Raw genomic sequence first — 24,755 nt, 5'->3', positions numbered from 1 at the left:
CTATATAATAATACAACTTGGAAATTGATTCTTGCATTTAGCAAAAACAACTAAATGTGTTCTGTACAAGAATAATATGAACCACACTCAAGATATTAATATTTGGTTTATATTCATAGGCAAATAATGAACACAAATAACCCCTGACATCAAAAGGAGGCTGATAATCATTTGCATCATGGAATAGGGCAGGCTATGGGTCTTACATGCTTTTCATACACAATAACATTGCACAGGTAAATAACAATCAAGAGTAGTGCAACAAATTCATCTTTTGAAATGAATTGTAAAGAATGAAATACCGAGAATCTCACTACTGATCGGTACACATAACAGTAGGATGTCGTTCTTTATGTTTACAGAAGAAAAGCTGTACCTGCTGCATGCCGACCCGGTCTAATGATTGTACTTGTAGAATAGATAAGCTTGTCAGTGGCCAACAACTTCACTTTGAGCCAAGTAGAGAGCATGAACCCCCAAGTGTGCGAGCCAAAAAAGGGGGTTAAATAGGGCATTTTCTCCTTACATCCATGGACGAGCCCATCACACTTCATATGCAATGTAGGCTATGGGAATGTAGCGTAGCTAGCTAACTAAATGCACACAACATTAAATACTTCCAAGATAGCTAACCAACTAGTATTGACATAGCTAATAAATTGTGATTGAATTAACTGCAGAGTTAGTTAGTCCAGCGTCCTTAGCTAGCTAGCTAGTTGTGCTAATTGGTGAATATGCCAAGGTTAACTAGCAAAACAATTTGGCTACAGGATTATGGTGGGAAATAAATTGTGTTTTCGTCATCTAGCTAGTATCAACAAGGGCTTTCTACAAATTAGCAACATTAGCGCAGATAGTGAGACCATAAGCAATATGCACGGATAAGCATTGTCAACTTCTGGTTTGGAGTATTTTAATATGATTGAGTGGCTGACAACTTTCAAGGTCTTTGCTGTGTGAACAAAAAAAAAGAGATTGACTGCTGACACCATTCTGAGGTGATAAATACTGTCTGCAGGCAAACGGTTGACAATCCTACCAGTGTGTCAGAGCTTTAATGCATGAATAGCAAATTAATTAAATACATGCCTATGCTGTGTGCATCCATGGGTCTGTTACTGAACTTTTTGTTTAAAAAAAAAATCTAAATTAGGAAGAGACTGTCACTGGCAAACATGGTTATAGACAACAACATTATATAGTATCCCGTCATCGTGAAGAAAAGCACATCAGTTTATTATAATACACAAAGTAAGCAAAACAATGAAATGTGCATTTAAGCAATGAGAAGAAGGCATGTTGTGCTATAGCATGTCTCTGACACCTAGGTAGGGAGTCGACTCCCATTTTTGGGTGTCAAGCTTCGAAATCGACTCAAGATTCAGTATTTTTGCAACGGGGGAAACTATTTTCCGTAGTCTATTTCGAGAACAAATTATCGCATCTTTCACAGAAAATAAAGAAAGAGCGAGCTAGCATGAGAGCGAATGGTGGAGGTGCACAGCCAGACATCTCGGCCAATAGGCAAACTGTCAGATCCGCAATCAAACGATTTAGGCTATCGCAATGCTGTATTTCGCAATTTCTTGGCTTCCGCATGTTCATTATAGTAGGGGATATCAATTAGTAGATAAACTATTCTACATGCAACAGACAGAAGACCAAACACTGGCGTTGTTCATAGTGAAGAGAAAGAAGCGCAGGCGAGGGAGAGAATTGGGGCAGACAGAAACGGTCAGAAACGTGCGCGCAGGCTATATTTAGCAATGCCTCGTAAATTCAAAAGTAGAATAAAGTTTATATTAGGCTCAGAGTATGGCACTATGAAGAATAGTTTAGCCAGTGAATTGAAGTTGAACTTCGCCAAATGCATCAGTTCAAATTAGACTTAAAATGTGCAATACAAAGTATTGTCTATCGCTCATTTAATACAACCCTGCCTGGCTATTGATGTCCATGGACAGGGCTCTCCAAACCTATTCCTGGAGAGCTACGGTTCTGTAGGTTCTCTCCAACCCCAGTTGTAACTAACCTGATCCAGTTTATCAACCAGCTAAGTATTGAATCGGATGCGCTAGATTATGGTTGGAGTGAAAACCTACAGAATGGTAGCTCTCCACGAACAGGGTTGGAGAGCCCTGTCCTAGGCAATAGATCGCAAAGCAGCATCCCCATTAAACTTTTTTGGAAATGGCAACTTCACTCTCACCCATAAATAGTCAAGTGCAAATACGGTCCAGCATCTCAAATCAGCTAGATGTGGGGCATTAGTAAGAACGTCTACCATGGATGGATCGCTAAAATAATGATTATGATCACACTTCATCCATGTAAATTTATGGGGAGACCTATACATTTGGCAGGCAATCACGTGTTGCATATCTATCATGTTGACATTCTCGCCTACAATAAAAACCTACTGGCTTTGGAAAAAAATTAAGAATTACAGGGGACAATTTGGAAAAACTTATCCTGTGAGAATCGTTCTTTGGAATAATGCACATGCTTGGATAATTACAAAACAAACGTCTCTAGTAATACCCGTCCGAATAAGGCTGTAACATGGTAAAGAATAGGTTTATCAGCGTAGAGTGCGCCGCATCATCCCAAGGATGCACACAGCAGAAATATCACTCAAATATTCAAGTTCCTACACATCACCTTCTATATTCAAACAAAATAGCTACTTTATAGGCAAATGGGCAGCATCATGCTCATGGCAGTCCTCTTGAACGTAAATGTAGTCTTCCTAGTAGGACTCCGTAATGAGGTGGTGTATGTGCGCTCATCCGTTTTAGCGTATTTTGGGAGTCGGATGGGTGGTGGTAGGGTATCCACAGTAGTGTTGTTTACGCGACTTTAAAAAATAATAATCTCTCTCTTGACGCATTGCATGTGATGCACAATATGTAAACAATAGCCTAATGTAACCACATGTAGGAGTCCGAAGCACGTTTCTTCGCAATCTGCGGTAAGTGTTCGCCACCATATTGTCCAAACGTTTGTCACATGCGAATTTAATCGGTATTAAAAATTCAACCGATATACAGACCAGCGTACTGAAGGTCGGGTTTATAACACTTCCCTCTGGATTTTGTATCAGATTACCTTAGACACACGTAAAGTAAATGTAAATTAATTTTCTTCAACATTCTGATGTAATGGGACTGCTCGGGAATGCTGAGCCTACATGTTAGAGACAAGTGGAAAAGTATTTAACTCCCAGATTCTACAAAGAGGCACCTAAACTGCACCATTAAATTCCCAGCACCTCTCAATCAACAGAACCAAAGACCATACACAGACTGTCCTTGCAGACTGACTTCCGTCAGCACTATTAACATGAACAAACTGGACGTGAAAAAAGAACACACTTAACTCATGCTCAGAGAATGCATAAACCACAACATAAGTGACAGTGTTAGCCTACATTACAGTGCTTTTTGAGGACAGTTGACATCTATATTCCTATCCAATTGGCGACATATTTTCATACGAATAACTCTCGAATCTGCATAACTAAAATACACATTTTCCCACCAAATGTACTTTTTTTCGGATAAAAATCAGTGCGTGATGTACACACAAAATGTACTTTTTCGCTTATGTTTTCATGTATTGAAAACAAATCTAAAGTTCAATATGTTTCCATCGCATTGTCAACTCTGGCAATAATTGTGTCACAAAAACGGTGGCTTTAAATAGCAAATGTGCCTATTCTGGCCTTGACACGTGCACTCTAGACAACAGCTCGCAGATAAAGTGTGGGTAGGCTGTGATGAGATTATTAAGGATAAGACCAGGAAAAATATATTTGTCAAACGGCAGTCAAGCCTCGGCTATCATGTCACCAGAATAAGACTCGATATTTATTGGAAGGGAGCATCAAGATCACAGTGCACTTCCACTACCCTGTGAAGTTCATAATTGATTTAATCTGTAGCCTAATAAACGGCATCGTTTCCCGAATCGTAGTGGGAGGACCACAAACCATATCATCACTTGACTCCAAATTTACTTCAATTTGATGTTTATTATATCAATATTTGAGCACAAAGGCGTTTCCGCCGCCATTTCTCACATAATTAATTTTACCGACACTAAAAGATCCCACCATGTCGAACTAACAAATTATCTGTCAGCATTTAGAAATATTGTACCGAAACTTCCCGTTCCATCAAAACTGTCATGAATTTTCTTAGACAGTATGACTTTACTCGCATAAAAACTGTGGATGGAAACGTGGTTATTCATATGAAATGGAAGGCATTGTGTCATGTAAAAACATCTGTCTTGTTACAGCAGTACTAGCATTTCAAACTAAAGCACTAACACCTGAGGAAAACGGTAGGCTACTGTTCGATCCATTGTAAGTAACGCAAATGTCTCTGAGAACCAAGTAATGGTCGAAAACCACAATGTACATTCAATCATATAATACTTGGAACTGTTGGAATGTCATTTGAAATATATCCACATTTTAAAAATGCTGATGAGCTCAGTAATTCAAATTCTCACTCAGTTACATCCAGAGGGGCAAAAATAGTAATAAAGTGAAAATATTGTGATAAATGGATCCATCAAATATCCCTCTGAAAGTTATCTGTTGAAAAAATACAAATAAAAAGTTCCCCTCTCCAGCATCTACGAGTGGAATTGTAGAATGGAGCTAGGATGTTTGAAGAAAAAGTTCACTTTTTTAAAACTAATTCTATATTTTGGATGCATATGGCCAAATGCCCAGACACTTGTTTTTGAGGACCATACCCAACCAGTGATAACCTACCTCATATTCGTTCTGCAGTGCCAGTGTGTGGATAAAAGCAACAAATGCATTCAGATGCAGGTCTTTAGATGTTGTACACATGCAATTGTGTCAATTTAAACTTTAACCACAACGTTGTATTCCATAGGATGTGGTAAACCTATCCACCTGGCTGCTCCATGTTAGCCATCACATGCACACACAGAAGTATCTCTCGTGCTGTACAAAACGGAATTAAACGTTGCGGATAAAGTTCTGAAGTACATAAATTACAAAACAACTAAAAGGACATATTTGGGTGATTTTGGGGCTTTTGTTCATGTTTTCTTTTCACGCACTGGCACTGCAGAATGAGCATGAGAACGTCTATCGCTGGTTGGGGTAAGTTTTGCAAGAAATGTGTCTGGGCACTTCTCAACATGCCATTTACATCCAAAATATAGATTCTTTAAGTGTTCAAGCATTAAAGTGGCTATCAATGCTCGTATGGAGCAGCACTAGTGTGTGTGTCACTCTAGGGGTGCAGCAGATATACACAGGTTGTTTAAGGCACAGGCAACCTGCACAATCTTATCAAAAGTGAAAATGTTGGATGACCGCTCAGCGGCAGTGAAGGGGACCTCCACTGGGCCAGTCAGCATGGAGTACCTTAGTTTCACCATGGACACAACCCTCTCCACATGCCTCCGCACACTCAGCCTCTCTGGGGAAATGTCTGTCAGCGAGACACCTTCGCTCCCTTCAGACCCCTCTCCGCCATCGCAGCCAGTGATTTTCAGCAGGGCACCATGAGCCGCCACAGACTCACCAATGTCCAAATCCTTATCGGCCAGGACCACGTCTCCTGGAAGGAGCTTGCCCAGGAAGCCACACCCCTCTGCCAGGCTCTTGTCGCTGACACTCCCCGGCGACCCCCTGGAGACGAAAGTGACCACGCCCTGTGGGGCCATGCCTATCATGTATTTCAGAGTGTTGCTCCCTGCTGACGCCCCCTGCTGGTTCAAGTAAATTCAAGGAGCAATTGTTTCTGGGTTTAAATTATGACAGGCAGTACCAGTCAAAGGGTTGGATGCCTATTTATTCAAGGGTTTTTCTTTATTTGTACTATTTTGAACATTGTAGAATAATAGTGAAGACATGTGAAATAACACATATGGAGTCATGTAGTAACCAAAAAAGTGTTTAACAAATCTAAATATATTTTATATTTACATTTCTTCAAAGTAGCCACCCTTTGCCGTGATGACAGCTTTTGCATAATCCTCAGCTTCACCTGGAATGCTTTTCCAACAGTCTTGAAGGACTTCCCACATATGCTGAGCACTTGGCTGCTTTTCCTTCACTCTGTGGTCTAACTCATCCCAAACCATCTCAATTGGGTTGAGGTCCAGTGAATGTGGACGCCAGGCATCTGGTGCAGCACTCAATCTTGGTCAAATAGCCTTTACACAGCCTGGATGTGTGTTTTGGGTCATTGTCCTGTTGAAGAACAAATTACAGTCCCACTAAGCGCAAACTAGATGAGATGGAGTTTGGCTGCAGAATGCTGTGGTAGCCATGCTGGTTAAGTGTGCCTTGAATTCTAAATAAATCACAGACAGTGTCACCAGCAAAGCACCCCCACGCTTCACGGTGGGAACCACACATGCGGAGATCATCTGTTCACCTACTCTGTGTCTCACAAAGACACTGCGGTTGGAAGCAAAATTCCAAATTTTGGACTCACGAAGGCCTGATTCACGCAGTCTCATCTGAACAGTCGATGTTGAGATGTGTCTGTTACTTGAACTCTGAATCATTTATTTGGGCTGCAATTTCTGAGTCTGGTAACTAATGAATTTATCCTCTGCAGCAGAGGTAACTCTGGCTCTTCCTTTCCTGTGGCGGTCCTCATGAGAGCATAGCACTTGCAACTTTGAAAGTTCTTGAAAATGTCCAGACTGACTGACCTTCATGACTTAAAGTAATGATGGACTATCTCTTTGCTTATTCGAGCTGTTCTTGCCATAATATGTACTTGGTCTTTTACCAATTAGGGCCATCTTCTGTATACCACCCCTACCTTGTTACTACACAACTGATTGGCTCAAACCCTGTTAATTGAAATGCATTCCAGGTGACTACCTCATGAAGCTGGTTGAGAGAATGCCAAGGGTGTGCAACACTACCAAGGCAAAGGGTGGCTACTTTGAAGAATATCAAATATAAAATGGTTAATAAATGATTCCATATGTATGATTTCATAGTTTGTCTTCATTATTATGCTACAATTTAGAAAATAGTACAAATAACTTTTTTAAAAATTGAATGAGTAGGTGTCCAAACTTTTGACTGGTACTGTATAACAGCATATATTTACCACAGCATATATCATATATACCAAATTAGACAGGACAGATACTCACACACAACAAGTTTACTTCTGACCCGGGTTTCTCCAGGGTCACCCTGAAGCAGTCTATGATCACGGCACAGTCAGGGTACGTCGAGTGGAGAGCTGCCGGGAGGTTCTTGCGGAGCTCAGCCCTGGAGGGCCAGAAGACAGCCGTGGGTACCAGCGTGGTGGACATGACGTTAACCATTCTGAGCACTGTCCTGGTCACTGTGCCAACCTTCACGCCGAAGCGGTAGGCCAAGTCCTGGTTCTTGAGGTCAAGCCGGAGACGCATTAGTGTCAGCAGCAGCTGCTGAAACATGGAGAGCTTGACCATGTTCTTGGTCCCGTTCATGTGTGGTGCGAGGAGCCACATGACTGTCTCAAATACAAAGTAGTTGGGCAAGCCAGTGTAAAACCTGACCTTCTCTGCGTCGTTCCGGAATGAGGTCTCTGAGAGTGACATTTTATCCACAGACTCCCGGAGAGCCCGGTTCTCCTTCTTCAAGAACTTCAGCATATCCTCATAGTTGTCGGGCTCTGCGGCTGACCTTTTGCCGGGCTTCCCTCCCCTGTCTTTGCTGTCGCTTGACACGGGTTCAGATTCCTCACCATTGTCACTGCTAGAGGATGAGGATGCACTCTGGGCCACGTCATGGTCCACCTGGCTCAGCCTCTGGTCGACCACAGACCTGCCCTGGCCCTGCAGGAAGAGCAAGGCGTTGGCAGCCTCCACTTGGGCTTCCTGCTTGTCTGAGATTTCAAAGGCAGCAGTCTCTTCCTTAATTTCTGACTCCGGGGATAGGGGAGCTGATGTAAATACAGAGGGAACATAGTCCGGTGAGCGTGGATTCTTCACCTGTTTACCTGGAGTTGAAGAAAAAGGGAGAAACTTTAGTGAGGCATCCTGCACAATCACATTAGAACATACAGCTGCATGATTTCTAGTACAAAAAAAGTTAAGAATAGCAGTAACGTTTAATATGGTGGTCAGGTGCTGGTTGGGAAAACTTCAAAAGTGAATTGAATGGCACATTGCTCATTTATGGACTGTTTTATTGACAACGTTGGCTGCGCACCTGAGATGAAATGAGTACTACACAACCTGCTCCCGTCGTTTGGCAGCCAGCCTTCTCGGTTCACAGCAGCTATCCAACGCTGCTTTCTGTCGGGATCGCGTGGGAAACGGTAAAAAGACAATGATGTGCCTGGTATTCTTCTATTCCGACAGCCAGCCACCACGCACGTGTGTACCATAATAAGGCCCAAAGGGTGGTGGTTTTCCAATACAATTCTGACTCCCAAAATGGTGGCTGTTGGCAAATTAGTAAAGGGACTTTTTGTGGCCTCGTTGTAATTTTCCAGTGGCGTGATTCGTCGAGGAGGCTGTTTTATACAGTTTCTCCGACGTCATCAGCACGCGACGAGTATTTATTTTATGCTGCTACTCGTTGAAAGTTCCATTTACAATTTAGCTAGATTATCAAACGCTGTCAAGCATGGCTGTGGAATCAAGAGTAACACAATAAGAACTTAAGAAAGAACCTGAAAAACCTGTTGACAGAGAGAAGGTAGCTACTAGCTAACCAACTGCATTTGGATAATGTTAGTTCGGAACGCTAGCTACAGCTAGCTGGCTGGTAAGCTAGGTTTTGAGCAGTGGTTTATATACACTAGAATACCGATAGTGGCCGCTAAATTGAAGCCACGGTGCCACCATCTTGGTGCTTTTGTAAAACATATACAATTGTAAAACATATTTTGGAACCTATAGAAATTGATTTATTCATGCGTACATTCGTTTTTGCCACATTTAATATATTAGACACCCTAATGTATCATTTAACATGGTAAACAAAAACATAAAATGTTCCTTAGTATACATTTTAATACTTACTGTCCCCACTATAACAAAGATACATGTAATTGTACTTAAAACATTAATTGAAATATTGTAGAATTCCATTAATCCCTATGGAGGACTGCTCCCACTGGGGAGTGACAATATGGCCTCTCGATGGCCAATACATAGCATCAGTAATCCATGGTTTATATACATCATTGGTTTTGAGGCACTCATGCCATGCTGTTATGTTAGCTAGACCAGGTTTTTCCCAAACTGGGGTACGCGAAGCCAGTGAATTCTATGTGGTACATCTGGATGAGTCAACAGACGTGGTGGGCCTGACAGCTCCTGGTATATGTCCGTTACATTTATGGGGGGTCAATTAAGGAAGACATCCTCCCCCACAGGTATGCCAAATGAAAATGTGAAGAAACATTTTTTGAAAAAAATTCAATAAAATTATTTAAAAAAAAATGTGAATCAAACAGTCCATTTATATTTTCCAAGGGGGCTATACATTTGGGTGAGGGTTTTTTGTAACCCGACTAGCCATGTTTCACTGCCAAAAATACAATTAAACCATCTAGTGTTCAGTAAAATAACAACACTGTCATATACAGGTAGCCTAGTCAAATAATGAACATCCAATCACCTTAACCGTTACTCTGTCGTGGGTTAAACCTTCAGTCTTGCGCAGACATTTAGAAACGAAACATGCCAATGAAAAAAAATAAGCCACGAGTCTTTTGAGCGAGAGTAAGACATGTATAAAAGCAACAGATACCATTAAAAAGAAGGGGCTTGGTGGAAGATTTAGGTGGAAGATTGGCCACCCGTGACTTTTTCAAACAGTGGGAGACATAAAGAAATGCCTACGGCTTTGTACACAGCGGCAGTCTTGCATGTATTGGAGTTCTGATGATTGTGTCGGAATCAATGTGTGTAAAAAAGATTGCCTACAGACGTGTCCACTTCTACTGAGTATTCACCACCACTAGTGGCAGACATCACTCAAACGGTGGTGGTAATGCACGTAATTTATGAAAGTTGCCAGATCTAGGGAGAGTTACCAAAAAATCTTTGCAGCATTGGAAGGTCCCCAAGAACAGTGGCTTCCATCATTCTGAAATGGGGGAAGTTTGGAACCACCAAGACTCTGCCTAGAGGTGGCCGCCCAGCCAAACTGAGCAATCGGGGGAGAAGGGTCTTGGTCAGGGAGGTGACCAAGAACCTGATGGTAATGCTGACAGAGCTCCAGAGTTCATCTGTGGAGATGGGAGAACCTTCCAGAAGGACCAACATTGCTACATCTCTCCGCCAATCAGGCCTTTATGGTAGTGGCCAGACGGAAGACACTCAGTAAAAGGTACATGATGGCCAGCTTGGACTTTTGGCACCTGAAGGACTGACTATGAGAAACAAGATTTTCTGGTCTGATGAAACCAAGATTGAACTCTTTGCCCTGAATGCCAAGTGTCACATCTGGAGGAAACCTGGCACCATCCCTACGGTTAAGCATGGTGGTGGCAGCATCATGCTATGGGGGTGTTTCCAGCAGCGGGGACTGGGAGACTAGTCAGGATTGAGGGAAAGATGAATGGAGCAGAGAGATCCTTTATGAAGTCCTGAGCACTCTGGGGCAGGTTCTCAGACTGGGGGCGAAGGTTCACCTTCCAACAGGACAACGACCCTAAGCACACAGCCAAGACAACGCACGAGTGGCTTCGGGACAAGCTTCTGAATGTCCTTTAGTGGCCCAGCCAGAGCCCGGACTTCTCTGTAGAGACCTGAAAATAGCTGTGCAGCGATGCTCCATATCCAACCTGACAGAGCTTGAGAGGATCTATAGAGAAGAATAAAATTAACTCCTTGTGGGGTATTGTGAGGTGATGAGGAAAACAAATAATTGAATCAATTTTAATATAAGGCTGTAATGTAACAACAAAAAGTCAAGGCCTACTCAAATGATGGTCAGTAAATGGATCCTCACTCAGTAGTGTCGAGTCATTTGGGAGGTTTAAGAACGTAGGGAATGTCATTTTAATTCCGATCAGGTATGCGTCTGTGACAGGATTTTATACATGGCGCTGGTACCTACTCCCTGCACATGCTACAACCTCTTCAGCTCAGTCAGACACCTAAAGTACATGGGGGCTTTGATGCCCACCCCCGTGATCCTCTTCAGCTCCTCCATCAGAAACCCTGCAAGACCACCTGAGGCAACAGAGTCCCAAAATACATTTCTGTGGCACTGTTGATCTTCTGAATGGCCTGGTTGAGGCTGGACAGAGGAATCTGTCTCACGTAACTTGGAATACTTCCTGACACCATGGCCAGACACCATGGCCTGACACAGCCCTGAGAGAAGACTGACACCGCCCTGGAGGGAAGATTTGGGCCCTGGAGGAATGACAAAACGAGAGCAGAGGTTTGACTAGTAAGTAAATCTATTGGAATTGGTAATGGTGTAACTCTTTTTAAGGATATGTTATTAATAAACCTATACTACTTTCTTGTTGGCATTATCAGAGTTGACCTGTTCTTCCCTGTTGCTGTGTGGAGGATTGAAGGTATGTTGTGTGGCTGAACTACTGCTGTGGGGAGTTTCTTGCTCTGGGAAATGAGCTGTGAGATGAAAGACAAAACCCATCATCAGAACCAGTCAGCACAGAAGGTAAAATAACATCTTTCTAAAAGCCCACTTGGTAGTACAGACACTGAAGCCCTTGCACCCCTATCTGTGCACAGGAAAGGCAATTCCCACATCTTCTACTCCACAAGTCTCCAGTGCAATCACCTTAAAGAGGTCCTGTGTGACAGAGCTTAGGTCCGGCATCTCGGGACCGAATGGCTCGGGGTAATCCCCTCACCCGCAGGGTACCCAGGTTGGATGCCTGGGTGGAACCGTCCGGCTCCACGATTGAGAGGCGGCTTTCCTGCCCCATGCTCTGCTCCCCACGGGCTCCACCACCACCCCTCTACAGTCAGGGAGAGAAGGGACAGCGAGGCAAAATAGATACTCCAACTTAACTATTACTATAAGTAAGCACTCAAGTCACTTTATAGCAGTTACAGCTTACAAAGGGCAAAGTTGCCCAAAAAGGACTCTATACTTGGCATGTATGGTGTAGATTTTTTCCACTGTACATCCAATGATCGAGATCTCTGGCACATTATATAACCAGGCTTGATTGGCACCTCTATGGAGGTTGGAAGTTCCAAGTGATCTTGTTCTTCATCTGCCTGTGTGTGTCTCACCCTGCAACATAGTTACTCACTATATTTGAGTGCAATTTGTAGTTATGTCTATGTTCCATGCCTCCATAAATACACAGACATGTTGACAGACTGACAGTAATACACATCTTTCTGTTGCTAAGGAGCCTGTTGATGTACGGGATCTCAAATACTGGGACCTCAGTGCGGCTTGGGTCAGAATTGCCAATAGTGTTGATTTTTTAGGTGCTCTGGGATTCGGTCTTGTAGGAGCATTAATTCATTGTGCGAGAGTCACAGTACTTTAAAAGAGTCCGATACAGACGTAAGCATATCTCAGTTCAAATCTCATAAAATAATGAATTCAGAGTCATTTAGCTTCTGTAGGACAATAGAGAGTTGCGTCTCCCGAAGCCGAGGGCGGTCTGTAGCAGCCGAGGGCGGTCTGTAGCAGCCGACTACAGTGATGTGGGAGTCCTTATATACAGTTGAAGTCGGAAGTTTACATACACTTAGGTTGGAGTCATGAAAACTCGTTTTTCAACCACTCCACAAATTTCTTGTTAACAAACTAGTTTTGGCAAGTCGGTTAGGATATCTACATTGCGCATGACAAGTAATTGTTTTCCAACAATTGTTTACAGACAGATTATTTCACTTATCATTCACTTGTATCACAATTCCAGAGGGTCAGAAGTTTACATACATTAAATTGACTGTGCTTTTAAACAGCTTGGGAAATTCCAGAAAATTATGTCATGGCTATAGAAGCTTCTGATAGGCTAATTGATATATTTTGAGTCAATTGGAGGTGTTCCTGTGGATGTATTTCAAAGCCTACCTTCAAACTCAGTTCCTCTTTGCTTGACATCATGGGGAAATCAAAAGAAATCAACCAAGAACTCGGAAAAAAATCGGAGACCTCCACAAGTCTGGTTCATCCTTGGGAGCAATTTCCAAACGTCTGAAGGTACCACATTCATCTGTACAAACAATAGTACGCAAGTATAAACACCATGTGACCACACAGCCGTCATACCGCTCAGGAAGAAGATGCGTTCTGTCTCCTAGAGATTAACGTACTTTGGCCGAAAAGTGCAAATCAGTCCCATAACATCAGCAAAGGACATTATGAAGATGCTGGAGGAAACATGTACAAAAGTATCTATATCCACAGTAAAACGAGTCCTATATCGACATAACCTGAAAGGTTGAGAGTGGTGCTGATGGTCTAGTCGGAGTCACACTTGTGACCTCTTTTTCCACAGCAACCAGTGATCCGGGTCAACAGCATCAATGTAACAGACAACTGCACCCATTGCGCCACAAGAGCCGCGGCCCTTGCAGAGCAATGGGAACAACTACTTCAGGTCTCAGTGAGTGAGGTCAACGATTGAAACTCTTTTATCCCCGCACCCCCGTTAACTTGCTAGCCATTTCACATCGGCTACACTAGGAACAGTGGGCTAACTGCCTTATTCAGGGGCAGAACGACAGATTTTTACCTGGTCAGTTCGGGGATTCGATATTGCAACCTTCCGGTTACAAGACCAACGCTCTAGGCTACCTGCAACCAGTTATGTAAATCATTCTCTAAATATGTATACTAATAAGTCACATGGCTATTATTAACTACAAGCAGCTCATCAGGTACCACATTGAGGGTTACATTGAGGCCGCTGACCTCCGAGTGCAGCTCATGCAGAACTCGCACTGCACCCTCAGTGCTATGATCTGAAACAGTTTTACAGCGCGTTGCACAACAAAGTGACAATACGGTAGAGGTGGACTGACTCTTCTTCTGCCATACACCTATCAAAATGGTTCTGATCCGACATTTGGCCTCACCTCTACCCAGTGGGACATTCATAAACTACATCTAGTTTCAAAGCTCTTTTGGCAGACCGCCTGCTTATCGGAGACCAATCTCGTCATTATATAGCTACTGTATCTCTGGTGGAAGTATGTTTCATACATTCTTCGTCGTAGTTCTGGTGTGCCTGCTAAAGACCGGCAGTTTCAATCTTCACCGCTAGGTTTCGCAGCGAAAAAAGTGCCAACGAGTCAATTTGTTAGCAGATGTGTTTCTAAAAGTAGTATCGTTATCTTGAACTGCAATTTATACAACTTTCGCTGTCTGTTTAAATTCATTCATTCAAGTTGGCACAGGAATTTGGCGCCACTTCCGGAAATAGTTTTAGTATTTACTATTCAGGACTTTCACCACCGAAGAAGAGAATGCATCTCGAGCTAAATGCGAAACTGCCACCTACCGGCTTCACGATTAAATACATTTAGTTACAGAATCAAATCAACGTTTATTTGTCACGTGCGCCGAATACAACATGTGTAGTAGACCTTACATTGAAATGCTTACTTACAGGCTCTAACCAATAGTGCAAAAAAGGTATTAGGTTAACAATAAGTAAAGAAATAAAAACAGTAAAAAGACAGTGAAAAGTGAGAAATGAGCAAGATACTTTTTGAAGAATTCTGTGGTGGACTGACAATATCATCATGAAGAAAAACTTCAAAGGCAAGAGTTCATAACACACTTCAATATGAACATTTGTAACATTCATGACAAAAAAATGTCTATCCATCTATTAATTTGCAATAAGCTCACTCCCTTTACTTATAACCCCCTTTAGCATGAGGACGATTAATAGAGCTAGGAGGTGGAGGAACCTTATCAGATCGCTGATTATGCTAGAGAGTGTATAAATACTGAGGAAACAGTGAAGGTCATCACAGACCTGACGAAGAAACATTCTGACTGGTGAGTAATGGAGTAACATGTAAACTTTCTATAATCTGAATAGCATAAGTATTTACAGAAGATTATGGTTGGTAGATATTGGCCTTCTGTATTGACTACACTGCTTCTTTATTGACTACACTGGCGTATTGGCCTATAATTAGATCTATTTCTCTTGATTCCTCAGCACCAGAATCATCCGGCTATTTCACACTTAACAGATATTTAGTAAATCAAACCATTTAGTTGTAGCGATGGCAATGTTCGGCAAGGTGCTGGAGCCGGTGGGCTACATGCAGACCATGAGGACTCTGGTGGAGGGCATCTGTACCTACCTGGGTGGCAGTGCCTCAGCTGAAGAGACAGACCTGGCCAGGAAGAACCTGGACTACATAGACCAGGAGCTGGCTGCTGCAGGGCCAGGCCTGCTGACCGACCAGGAGGTCCATCGGCTGGAGGATGACTTGGCCGTGGTCTATTACCAGCTGGGCGCGGTCGTCAGGGCCCAGTCTGAGTTCACCAAACGGGAGACAGAGGTGTTTCTCCAGTATGTTCAGGAGCACCGGCTGGAGAGGCAGCTGACGGCACTCCACAGCCGGCTGATGGGGGTGTCGGTCCTGACGGACCAGCCGACCCTGCTGGAAGAGCTGGTCCAGAGCCGCAAGCCCAAACGCTGGGAGATGAGGGAGTTCTGTGTCAAGGTCAGTGGGGGTCAGGGAGTGGTCAGCCATCAACACACAATTCTCAACAGGCAACAGAGGTCATCATGTTACATTCTAAATTTCTCTAACCAATGAATGTGTAAATCACATTCTTTGGTTTACCAAAATTATCCATGAAGTTCAAAGAACAAAGTTGCTTGCCTGGGCACCATGCCTTATCTGACTGTCAGACTAAAACAGTTTGTAAATAGACATGAACCTAATACTTTACTACACCCTTAGAAAAAAGGGTTCCAAAAGGGTTCTTCGGCTGTCCCCATAGGATAACTATTTTTTGTTCCAGGTAGGACTATTTTGGGTTCCATGTGGAACCCTCTGTGTAAAGGGTTCAACATGGGACTGAAGAGTTCTACCTGGAACCAAAAAGGGTTATTTAAAGGGTTTTCCTATGGGGACAGATGAAGAACCCTTTTAGGTTCTAGATGGCACCTTTTTTTCTAAGAGTGTAGCCTACTTCTAGATCTGGCACTCAGCCAAATGATTTTACCCCTAAACATTTTACACAAAAATAGTCAAAGTTACTAGTTGTGTGTTTTTATTCAAAATAGATAGTGATAATTGTAATGCAGTTGCATATACAAAGTTCACCCCTATCTTTTCCCACATTTGGTACGTCACACTGAAAAATGTATTCCTCTGCTAGTGAGCAGAAAATGTATGTGGAGAGACAACCTTATTTCACCTTGCGAGAAATACAAACACATCTGTTATGTTAACCTTGGATAACTTATCAGTCACAAGCATTGCAGCAAAATGTATGAGACTGATTAAATACAAGCTATTTTGGGCACTGTGTGATCTTGAAGAATCGTCCCAGCCCCTGCTGTTGAAGCAGATTTTTTTTCAATCATATACATTATCGTGAGTATTGATGAGTGAGAAAGTTAGACACAAAAATATCATATCCCCCCCCCGCCGCCCCCCCAGTGTAACCTCCCATTTTATTGTAATGGTGAAAGGTCTTGGGGGAATGATGTGTTTATCGAACTTTCTCACTCGACATTATTCACAAATTCATTCAGAATTATCTGTAATCATGGTAGCATCTACATTAATGTACAAGTGTTTAGAAACATTGTATTCTTCTTTACAATACAAGTAAAGAAGAATACATTATTTACTGTTAATTTCTATTGGGCACAAAATCATCTGAAACACAATCAAATCAAACTGCAAATGCGTCCAACAAATTGAGTCACAAGCTTGAAGTGGTCATTGCGGTCTCTGAATATGGGATCAAACACTTAAAGTAGTGAAAAGTTAATACACAAGTGAATTTGTCCCAATATCTTTGGTCCCCTAAAATGGGGTGACTATGTACAAAAAGTGCTGTAATTTCTAAATGGTTCACCAGATATGGATAAAATACTCTCAAATTAAAGCTGTCAGTCTGCACTTTAACCCCAGTCAGTGTATGATGTAAAATCCAAAGTGCTAGAGTAGAGAGCAACACAAATGTGTCTCTGTCCCAATACTTTTGGAGCTCTCTCCAGCCAGTGCTATGCTATGCCTCTCCAAATGCTGATTCTTCAAGATGCAGTCTGTTCAGTAAAGTAGACCACCAGTTAACTAAGGGGGGGCAACACTACTATTATTTAATCTCCTGAACATGAGTCACATAGTCATAGCATAGAACTTGGGTTTTGTTATATCAGCCTCTCTTCCTTCCTCTTGCAGGTGAATTTTGTCCTAGGCACGGGTCTGCTGTGCCTCTTCACCCAGGCCTTCCTTACGGGCCGAGATCAGGCCCTGCTGATGAAGACCTGGTCTGAGCGCATGGGTGCCCTCTATAGGAAGATGAAGACCACTGGGGGTCGCTGTTCGGGCTACTTCCTACAGCAGGCGGAGGAGGACGTGCGTCAGCAGCTGCAGGAGGCCATGCAAAGCCGTTCAGCTCCCGAGGAGGCGGCAGCTGGCATTCTAAAGACCCTGGAGAAGAACTACGACTGGCTGCGCTGGGCCGTCATGGTGCACCCTGCCATGGGGCCCTTGGAGGAGGATGGGGGGGAGGGCCAGGGGAACACACTACAGCCCAACCACTTCTTGTCCGTGTCATCTGAGGCACCATGCCCTCATGTGGTGGCCTGCTACCGTGACGCACCCACCTCGCTGGACAAGAACCACATCCACCAGCTGATCGTGGACCTGGAGTGGAAGATCCCCAACCCACCTCCAGAGGTGTACGCTGCCATCGAGGAGGACCCAGGGAAGGCCCGACGCTACCTGGCCTCTCGCATGCTGAAGAAGCTGCAGGAGGGGCTGGGCTCATCGGTGGCTGTCCATGTGGTGCCGGGCAAGATGGAGATGAAGTGTAACTTCCCCCAAGCCTCCTACTATCTGTACGAGTACAAACATAGGCTGGCCTCGGGCACCTTGTGTGTGTTTGGATAAGAGAGAGGGGGGCTGGCTAGTCTTGCAGGCTTAGGTTCAGCTGCTGCTTCTGCTGGAGCTGGGCACACATGAATGAATACACTACTTAAAAAAACCTCCAGATGTTCAGTCAACTGAAACTATGTTTCCCTTTTTATTTCAGCTGTTTCATAACCAAATAGACCTTGTTTTATGTAACTGACATTACTTCACAATAAACGATTAGAAAAACAAAACAACTATTTTAATCATTGCCTGTCCTGAAATACATTCTCAGTTAAAGAAACAATATTGTGTGGTGTTTGGGATCCACCCAGATCTAGATTATAACTATTAGTAATCCAGACTATGGGTTGTATGATGCACAGCTAAACATGTATTGTGGATTTGCTAAATTTGAAGAAATAAATATTCATAAAATCTTTATACATAAAGTATAATACAATTTTAGACCAGTCTACACAGTACCAAGTCTGAGCTACACTATACATACGTGGTCACATAAATGGGCACACTGCACTAGAGATGTATCACATCTTCCTTGTCCTGTTGTGCATACTTTTCCATGTCCCTCCTTATGTCAGGGAAGCTCTGTAGAACCCTCTGGAAGCGATCTGAGGACAGGGAGAAGAGCTGGCACGTGGTCAGAGCTCGCACCGTGGCCAAGCGCTTTCCTTTGGTCATGAGGCAGGTCTCTGTAAACCAGTAAGGCACAGAACACAATATACATTTATTAAAATGCATATCAGATATGCCCACTGTTCCTTGTCATATCCTGCATAGTCCCAGGGATGTAATCAGCACAACCATGTAGAACAGGAGAATAAGAATAACTTGTGTTGGGGGTTGGGTCTTTTTCAATTATGTAAGAAATGGATGAAGGATGTTTGACTATCAGAATTTCAAGATTACCCAATCTCTTGTGTGATGGCCTGAATAGAATGATAGTCTGAACAAATGAATGAATGATGCTGAAATGAGCTACTCGAATGTGAGCCTGACCTCCAAAGTAGTCGCCGTCAGCCAGCTCCTGCGGGAAGGAGTCTGTTTCCACCAGGACCTGGCCGTGCTCGATGAAGAACATGCGGTCGCCGGGCGCGTTCTGGTGGAAGATGACATCATCCTCCTGGAAGACCTCGTGCTGAAACTGGAGGAGGACCGTGTTCAGGAAGTTGACATCTCGGTTCTGGAACATGGGTACGTTGTTCAGCAGGCTCGAACACATCACCGTCAGAATCTCCTGTATAACACACACAAAGCTTTTCTTCAGATTGTTTCATAATAAAGTTTCACAACTAGACAGACAGATTCCACTATTAAACACCGCTGTAATAACCTAAGGAAATCACAGGTAAGTAGAATGTAGCTATGTACTTCATGTAGTTACGTGCAACATGCATCAAGATTTTACTAAGTTACAGTTCATATAAGGTAATCAGTCAATTGAAATAAATAAATCAATAAATTAGGCCCTAATCAATGGATTTAACTGGGAATACAGATATGCATCAGTTGATCACAGATGCCTTTTTTTTTTAAAGTAGGGGCGTGGTTCGGAAAACCAGTCCGTATCTGGCGTGACCACCATTTGCCTCATGCAGTGCGACACATCTCTTTTGCATAGAGTTGATCAGGTTGTTGATTGTGGCCTGTGGAATGTTGTCCTACTCCTCTTCAATGGCTGTGTGAAGTTTCTGGATATTGGTGGGAACTGGAACACTCTGTGGTATGCGACGATCCAGAGCATCTCAAACACGCTCAATGGTTGACATGTCTGGTGAGAATTTAGACCATGGAAGAACTGGGAAATGCTTTAGCTTCCAGGAATTGTGTACAGATCCTTGCGATATGGGGTTGTGCATTATCATGCTGAAACATGGAGTGATGGTGGTGGATGAATGGCATGACAAGGGGCCCCGGGATGCATTCAAATTGCCATTGATAAAATGCAATTGTGTTCGTTGTCCGTAGCTTATGCCTGCCCATACCATAACCCCACCACCACCATGGGGCACTCTATTCACAACGTTGACATCAGAAAGCCGCTCAAATCAAATCAAATCAAATTTTATTTGTCACATAGACATGGTTAGCAGATGTTAATGCGAGTGTAGCGAAATGCTTGTGATTCTAGTTCCGACAATGCAGTGATAACCAACAAGTAATCTAACTAACAATTCCAAAACTACTGTCTTATACACAGTGTACGGGGATAAGGAATATGTACATAAGGATATATGAATGAGTGATGGTACAGAGCAGCATACAGTAGATGGTATCGAGTACAGTATATACATATGAGATGCTTGTGTAGACAAAGTAAACAAAGTGGCATAGTTAAAGTGGCTAGTGATACATGTATTACATAAGGATGCAGTCGATGATGTAGAGTACAGTATATACATATGCATATGAGATTAATAATGTAGGGTAAGTAACATTATATAAGGTAGCATTGTTTAAAGTGGCTAGTGATATATTTACATCATTTCCCATCAATTCCCACACGACACCGTTGTCTGACATAATACCAGGTACAGTTGAAACCAGGATTAATCCATGAAGAGCACACTTCTCCAGCGTGTCAGTATCCATCGAAGGGGAGAATTTGCCCACTGAAGTCCCTTACAACACCGATCTGCAGTCAGGTCAAGACCCTGATGAGGAAAATGAGCACGCCGATGTGCTTCCCTGAGATGGTTTCTGACAGTTTGTGCAGAAATTCTTTGGTTGTGCAAATCCACAGTTTCACCAGCTGTCTGGGTGGCTGGTCTCAGATGATCCCGCAGGTAAAGAAGCTGGATGTGGAGATCAAGGGCTGTCGTGGTTACAAGTGGTCTGTGGTTGTGAGTCCGTTGGGCGTACTGCCAAATTCTCTAAAACAACGTTGGTGGTGACTTACGGTATAGAAATTAATATTACATTATCTGGAAACAGCTCTAGTGGACATTCCTGGAGTCAGCATGCCAATTGCATGCTCCCTCAAGTTGAGACATCTGTGGCATTGTGTTGTGCGACAAAACTGCACACTTTATAGTGGCCTTTTATTGTCCCTAGCACAACGTACACATGTGTAATGACCATGCTGTTTAATCAGCTTCTTGATATGCCACACCTGTCAGGTGGATGGATTATCTTGGCAAAGGAGAAATGATCAATAACCGGGATGTAAACAAATCTGTGTACAAAATTTGAGAGAAATACGTTTTTTGTGCATATGGAACATTTCCGAGACTTTTATTTCAGCTCATGAAACATGGGACCAAAACTTTACATGTTGTGTTTATATTTTTGTTCAATGTATATATTTTTTACATTTGTACATTATATATATATATATATATATATTTAAAACCTTTATTTAACCAGGCAAGTCAGTTAAGAACAAATTCTTATTTTCGGCCTAGGAACAGCGGGTTCCTAGGCCTGTTCCTGTTCAGGGGCAGAACGACAGATTTGTACCTTGTCAGCTCAGGGGTTTGAACTCGCAACCTTCTGGTTACTAGTCCAACGCTCTAACCACTAGGCTACCCTGCCACCCAATGTAAGGTGGGACCTAAAGACACAGTGAATACAGAGAAGTTGTATAAAATAGAATAGAATATGACTGAAGTACCTCTCTCAAAGCTGAGGAGACTGAAATGAGAAAATTCTTCTCGTCAAACCATCTCCCCCCATAGCGGGCCCCGTAGTACTTGTTGATGCGAAGCCGAAGGTCATTAGGAAGCTTCAAGAAAGTCATGTAGTCATCTAGATGATTCATCTGTAGATTATCAGACATTAGGGCCTTTGAATGACATGCCATTACAGTTAGGTGACATGTTAATAGAGTTCCTTTCTTATGTAATCAAGTTTGAACCTGAGTCATCTGTGTTAGCTTTATGAGCTAAAGCCCAGGCATTAAGTCTCCATTACACTTAGAATACCTTGTTCTTGTAGGCCTTTGCTGCTTGGTCTACGTTGGTTATTATGGCAGCAGCGTTGGCCACCAGTACAGTGTACATTAGAGCCCCAGACAGCATACTGGTCATGACCACCCACAGCTCCACCTCATCTATGGAGCAGAAAACCCAGTACACACAAATACAGTGTAATAATTTGCTATTAAACTCCATGCACTCCAGTCTTGGAGTAGCATCAGTCTAATAGAATATCACCAGATTATGAACAGTCCTTACTTGTTGGTGACTCCGTGGAGCCATAGGATATTTGGATCATATGAGAGAGAGCCCGAAACACTCCAAAGGAATACTTCTCACCAACCGTGGCATTCTGGAAAATACCACATTGTTTATATAGGGTGAATTAACTCTTTCAACGCAGCTGAGACCTACATTTCAGTATATGTGGGGCTTACCATCAGTTTCTCTCGTCTGACCCAGCAGTCTGATGGGAACTCCTCCAGCATCGGGACAAAGTACTGGATACAGCCGTTCCAGTGGCACAGCAGGAACATCATCATAAACAAAGACAGTATGCGGAAGAACAGTTGAACATACTCCAAGTTGGCATTTGAAACCTATCAGGAAAGAAACAAAGGCAAATTATTAAACATGATGCCACTAAAAATATTGATTGGACTTCAAAGATAACCTAGATGTGTATGCCAATCAAAAGCACTACCCCTGTACATGTTTGTATTTCTTCTTGGCCAAATGTATTTGTAGTACAAGGTTTGACTTTGTGGGGATGTGCAGCATACATATCAGAACTTACCTTCTCAACTTCGTTGAAGAAGCGGACAAGCCTGGAGACTCTGAGGAGCCTGACGAGGCTGATGATTCGGACAAACATGAGAATCCGGACCATTCTACTGGCTTTGGAACCTGAGGTGGAGGTGTCACTGTGCGATTGTAACTCCTGTCACAATAAAAATACACAAATACAAATACATATTTTAATTCAATGATCTTACATTAGACTGGAACTACTGTATAACAGCGTGATGCTGGAACAGTTGGAGTGATTTATCATTACCGCAATTAATAATATGTAGCCAATTGGGAATGCTGCAATCACATCTGGTATGAACCAACTCTTTAGGTAAATCACACTGATCTTTTTGATATCCAGGATAGCCACCTGCGGAATTGAATAACAGACAGTAGATGTTCAGATGATTGATATTAATGATTGGCAGCATGCTTCAGACAAATGAATCATTCAACCATTCAACGGAAGCTAAATGTTTTGGGATTCTGGCCAAAATGAAACGAGACAGTGATGCCATCCAGAATGTACGTCAGAAGCTACTAATAGAGAAGTGCATTAATATAAACTTGACAAGGTAGTCAATTGGCCAAACTTTCACATTAATATTTTAACACCAACTTGGCCTGAAACTGAAACAGCATAAAGCACTAACTGGTTCTTGATCAGCCTCCTTATTTTCCCATTTCCTTTTTTATCAAATAACAATGATCCACAGCCATGTTTCATTACCGGTGCACTTCAGGACATATTTACTAAGCATCTTGGTCCTAGGTAAAGTTTGTGCCTGTTATTTTCATGAGAGAATTTAAGATAAAAGGAAACCTAATCTATAAATAGTTATCTGTAAATGAATCTACTTCTCAGAATCTTTATCTTCCAAATTTGGAAAATTCCCTCTTGCAAATAACAGCTGCAGGCTTAGCACATGCGCCAGGGGTTCAGTTAATCTGGCCCCTTCTGTGTATTGAAACTAATACAGATAGGGCAAATTGGGATTGCATGCTCGTGGAAGGGGATTATACAACTATCACAGATTGGGACTGGTCTGAAAATACAGTAAAGTCAGAGCCACGTTACCTCACTGTCCTCAGAGATGATACCCATTCGGAAATTCAGAGCCACATCCATCAGAAACAAAGTGTCCGAGAAGACATTGAAACCTTCCCAGCCCACTCCACTGTACCCGTCTAAGAAAGCTATCTCCATGGGGATCCCAATCAAATTCAGGAATGTGATGGCAACCATACACATGATGTAGTAACTCCTACAAGACACAATAACAAAGGGTTTGCATATTAAAGACATGCAGACACGCAGTTCTTAGAAACACTGTTTTAAACACCCTTTAGTGTTTTCTTTGGCATATACCTAAGCTCTTTGCTGTCTTTGCAAACTTTGCTGTGTTGTGCTTTGACAGGCAAACAAAATGCCAAGACATCCCCAAGGTCTAACTTGTTGTTCTAGGACAGACAAAATGCCAAGGCAGCACAAACAGTAGTTAGAGAAGAATACCTTATGGGGCTGAATGGGTGGATGACCCAGACTCCACTCTGCAGCTGGCGTATACATTCCTTCTCCACAGCTATCTCGCTACCGTACACAGATAGAGATTGCCTGTTCAGCTGAGGCAGAAAGACACCTCTCCAACCACAGGTGCTGGCTGTGCGTCTGCCGACAGGGGCTTGGGAGTTCTCCATCCCAGAAGGAGCACACCGTTCCTCTGTTCAGCCGACCGAGCTGGCCATCCTTCCCTGGGCTGCTGAAGAGTCGAGTCTAACTCAGTCTTTTTGGTCACAGGGTAATTTTCCATCACAGCTCCTGTGGCCGGGGCTTATTGAGGTGGTGTAGTGGGAGGAGAGTGGATGCCAGACCTCTCTCTCTCTCTCTCCCTCCCTCCCTCCCTCCCTCCCTCCCCCTCCCTCCCTCCCTCCCCCTCCCTCCCTCCCTCCCCCTCCCTCCCTCCCTCCCTCCCTCCCTCCCTCCCTCCCTCC

General features: G+C 43.0%; 3 protein-coding genes and 1 long non-coding RNA gene across 6 annotated transcripts; 1 reads left to right on the top strand and 3 right to left on the bottom strand.

The window, feature by feature from the left end:
* Positions 1-87: 87 nt before the first annotated feature.
* Positions 88-10,199, bottom strand: LOC124046153. Of its 2 annotated transcripts, none has more exons than XM_046366231.1 (3): positions 8,219-10,199; positions 7,171-8,006; positions 88-5,760 (listed from the first exon to the last, which is right to left on the bottom strand). In XM_046366231.1, exons 1-3 carry the CDS (start codon positions 8,394-8,396, stop codon positions 5,275-5,277), a joined length of 1,500 nt encoding a protein of 499 aa, XP_046222187.1. In that variant the 5' UTR covers positions 8,397-10,199; the 3' UTR covers positions 88-5,274. The 2 variants fall into 2 exon arrangements, with proteins under 2 accessions (XP_046222187.1, XP_046222192.1); XM_046366236.1 differs by having other exon boundaries at positions 88-5,757.
* A 513-nt stretch (positions 10,200-10,712) lies between these two features.
* LOC124046147 lies at positions 10,713-13,102 on the bottom strand. The gene is made up of 4 exons (XR_006840949.1): positions 13,043-13,102; positions 11,783-11,963; positions 11,522-11,610; positions 10,713-11,385 (listed from the first exon to the last, which is right to left on the bottom strand). It is a non-coding gene; the product is annotated as an uncharacterized LOC124046147 (long non-coding RNA).
* Positions 13,103-14,675: 1,573 nt separating this feature from the next.
* On the top strand, positions 14,676-18,287 carry LOC124046142. Its single transcript, XM_046366210.1, has 3 exons — positions 14,676-14,980; positions 15,147-15,660; positions 17,359-18,287. The coding sequence occupies exons 2-3, from the start codon at positions 15,214-15,216 to the stop codon at positions 18,070-18,072; spliced, it is 1,161 nt and encodes a 386-aa protein (XP_046222166.1). The 5' UTR covers positions 14,676-14,980; positions 15,147-15,213; the 3' UTR covers positions 18,073-18,287.
* LOC124046131 (potassium/sodium hyperpolarization-activated cyclic nucleotide-gated channel 1-like) lies at positions 18,187-24,592 on the bottom strand. 2 transcript variants are annotated; one of them, XM_046366187.1, is made up of 10 exons: positions 24,277-24,592; positions 23,842-24,028; positions 23,029-23,133; positions 22,768-22,911; positions 22,409-22,570; positions 22,230-22,323; positions 21,978-22,105; positions 21,668-21,814; positions 19,054-19,291; positions 18,187-18,746 (listed from the first exon to the last, which is right to left on the bottom strand). In XM_046366187.1, the coding sequence occupies exons 1-10, from the start codon at positions 24,459-24,461 to the stop codon at positions 18,571-18,573; spliced, it is 1,566 nt and encodes a 521-aa protein (XP_046222143.1). In that variant the 5' UTR covers positions 24,462-24,592; the 3' UTR covers positions 18,187-18,570. The 2 variants fall into 2 exon arrangements, with proteins under 2 accessions (XP_046222143.1, XP_046222152.1); XM_046366196.1 differs by lacking the exon at positions 23,029-23,133.
* Between the last annotated feature and the right edge of the window lie 163 nt (positions 24,593-24,755).

This window comes from Oncorhynchus gorbuscha, linkage group LG01 (genome assembly GCF_021184085.1).
Source record: "Oncorhynchus gorbuscha isolate QuinsamMale2020 ecotype Even-year linkage group LG01, OgorEven_v1.0, whole genome shotgun sequence".
In the NCBI taxonomy this organism is placed as follows: Eukaryota; Metazoa; Chordata; class Actinopteri; order Salmoniformes; family Salmonidae; genus Oncorhynchus; species Oncorhynchus gorbuscha.
Note: the sequence above shows the minus strand (reverse complement) of the source record. Positions and strands in the feature narration are given on the sequence as shown.

Bases quoted from the DNA above. Each gene is read 5' to 3' on its own strand.
- LOC124046142 (XM_046366210.1), top strand. From the start codon at position 15,214: ATGGCAATGTTCGGCAAGGTGCTGGAGCCGGTGGGCTACATGCAGACC. The intron at 15,661-17,358 runs GTCAGTGGGGGT...TTCCTCTTGCAG, and splicing joins TGAGGGAGTTCTGTGTCAAG to GTGAATTTTGTCCTAGGCAC.
- LOC124046153 (XM_046366231.1), bottom strand. From the start codon at position 8,396: ATGGTACACACGTGCGTGGTGGCTGGCTGTCGGAATAGAAGAATACCA. The intron at 8,007-8,218 runs GTGCGCAGCCAA...CTTCAACTCCAG, and splicing joins TAGTACTCATTTCATCTCAG to GTAAACAGGTGAAGAATCCA. The intron at 5,761-7,170 runs GTGAGTATCTGT...TACTTGAACCAG, and splicing joins CAGAAGTAAACTTGTTGTGT to CAGGGGGCGTCAGCAGGGAG.
- LOC124046131 (XM_046366187.1), bottom strand. From the start codon at position 24,461: ATGGAGAACTCCCAAGCCCCTGTCGGCAGACGCACAGCCAGCACCTGT. The intron at 22,912-23,028 runs GTAATGATAAAT...TTATTGTGACAG, and splicing joins GCTACATATTATTAATTGCG to GAGTTACAATCGCACAGTGA. The intron at 22,106-22,229 runs GTAAGGACTGTT...TCTGCTCCATAG, and splicing joins CTCCACGGAGTCACCAACAA to ATGAGGTGGAGCTGTGGGTG.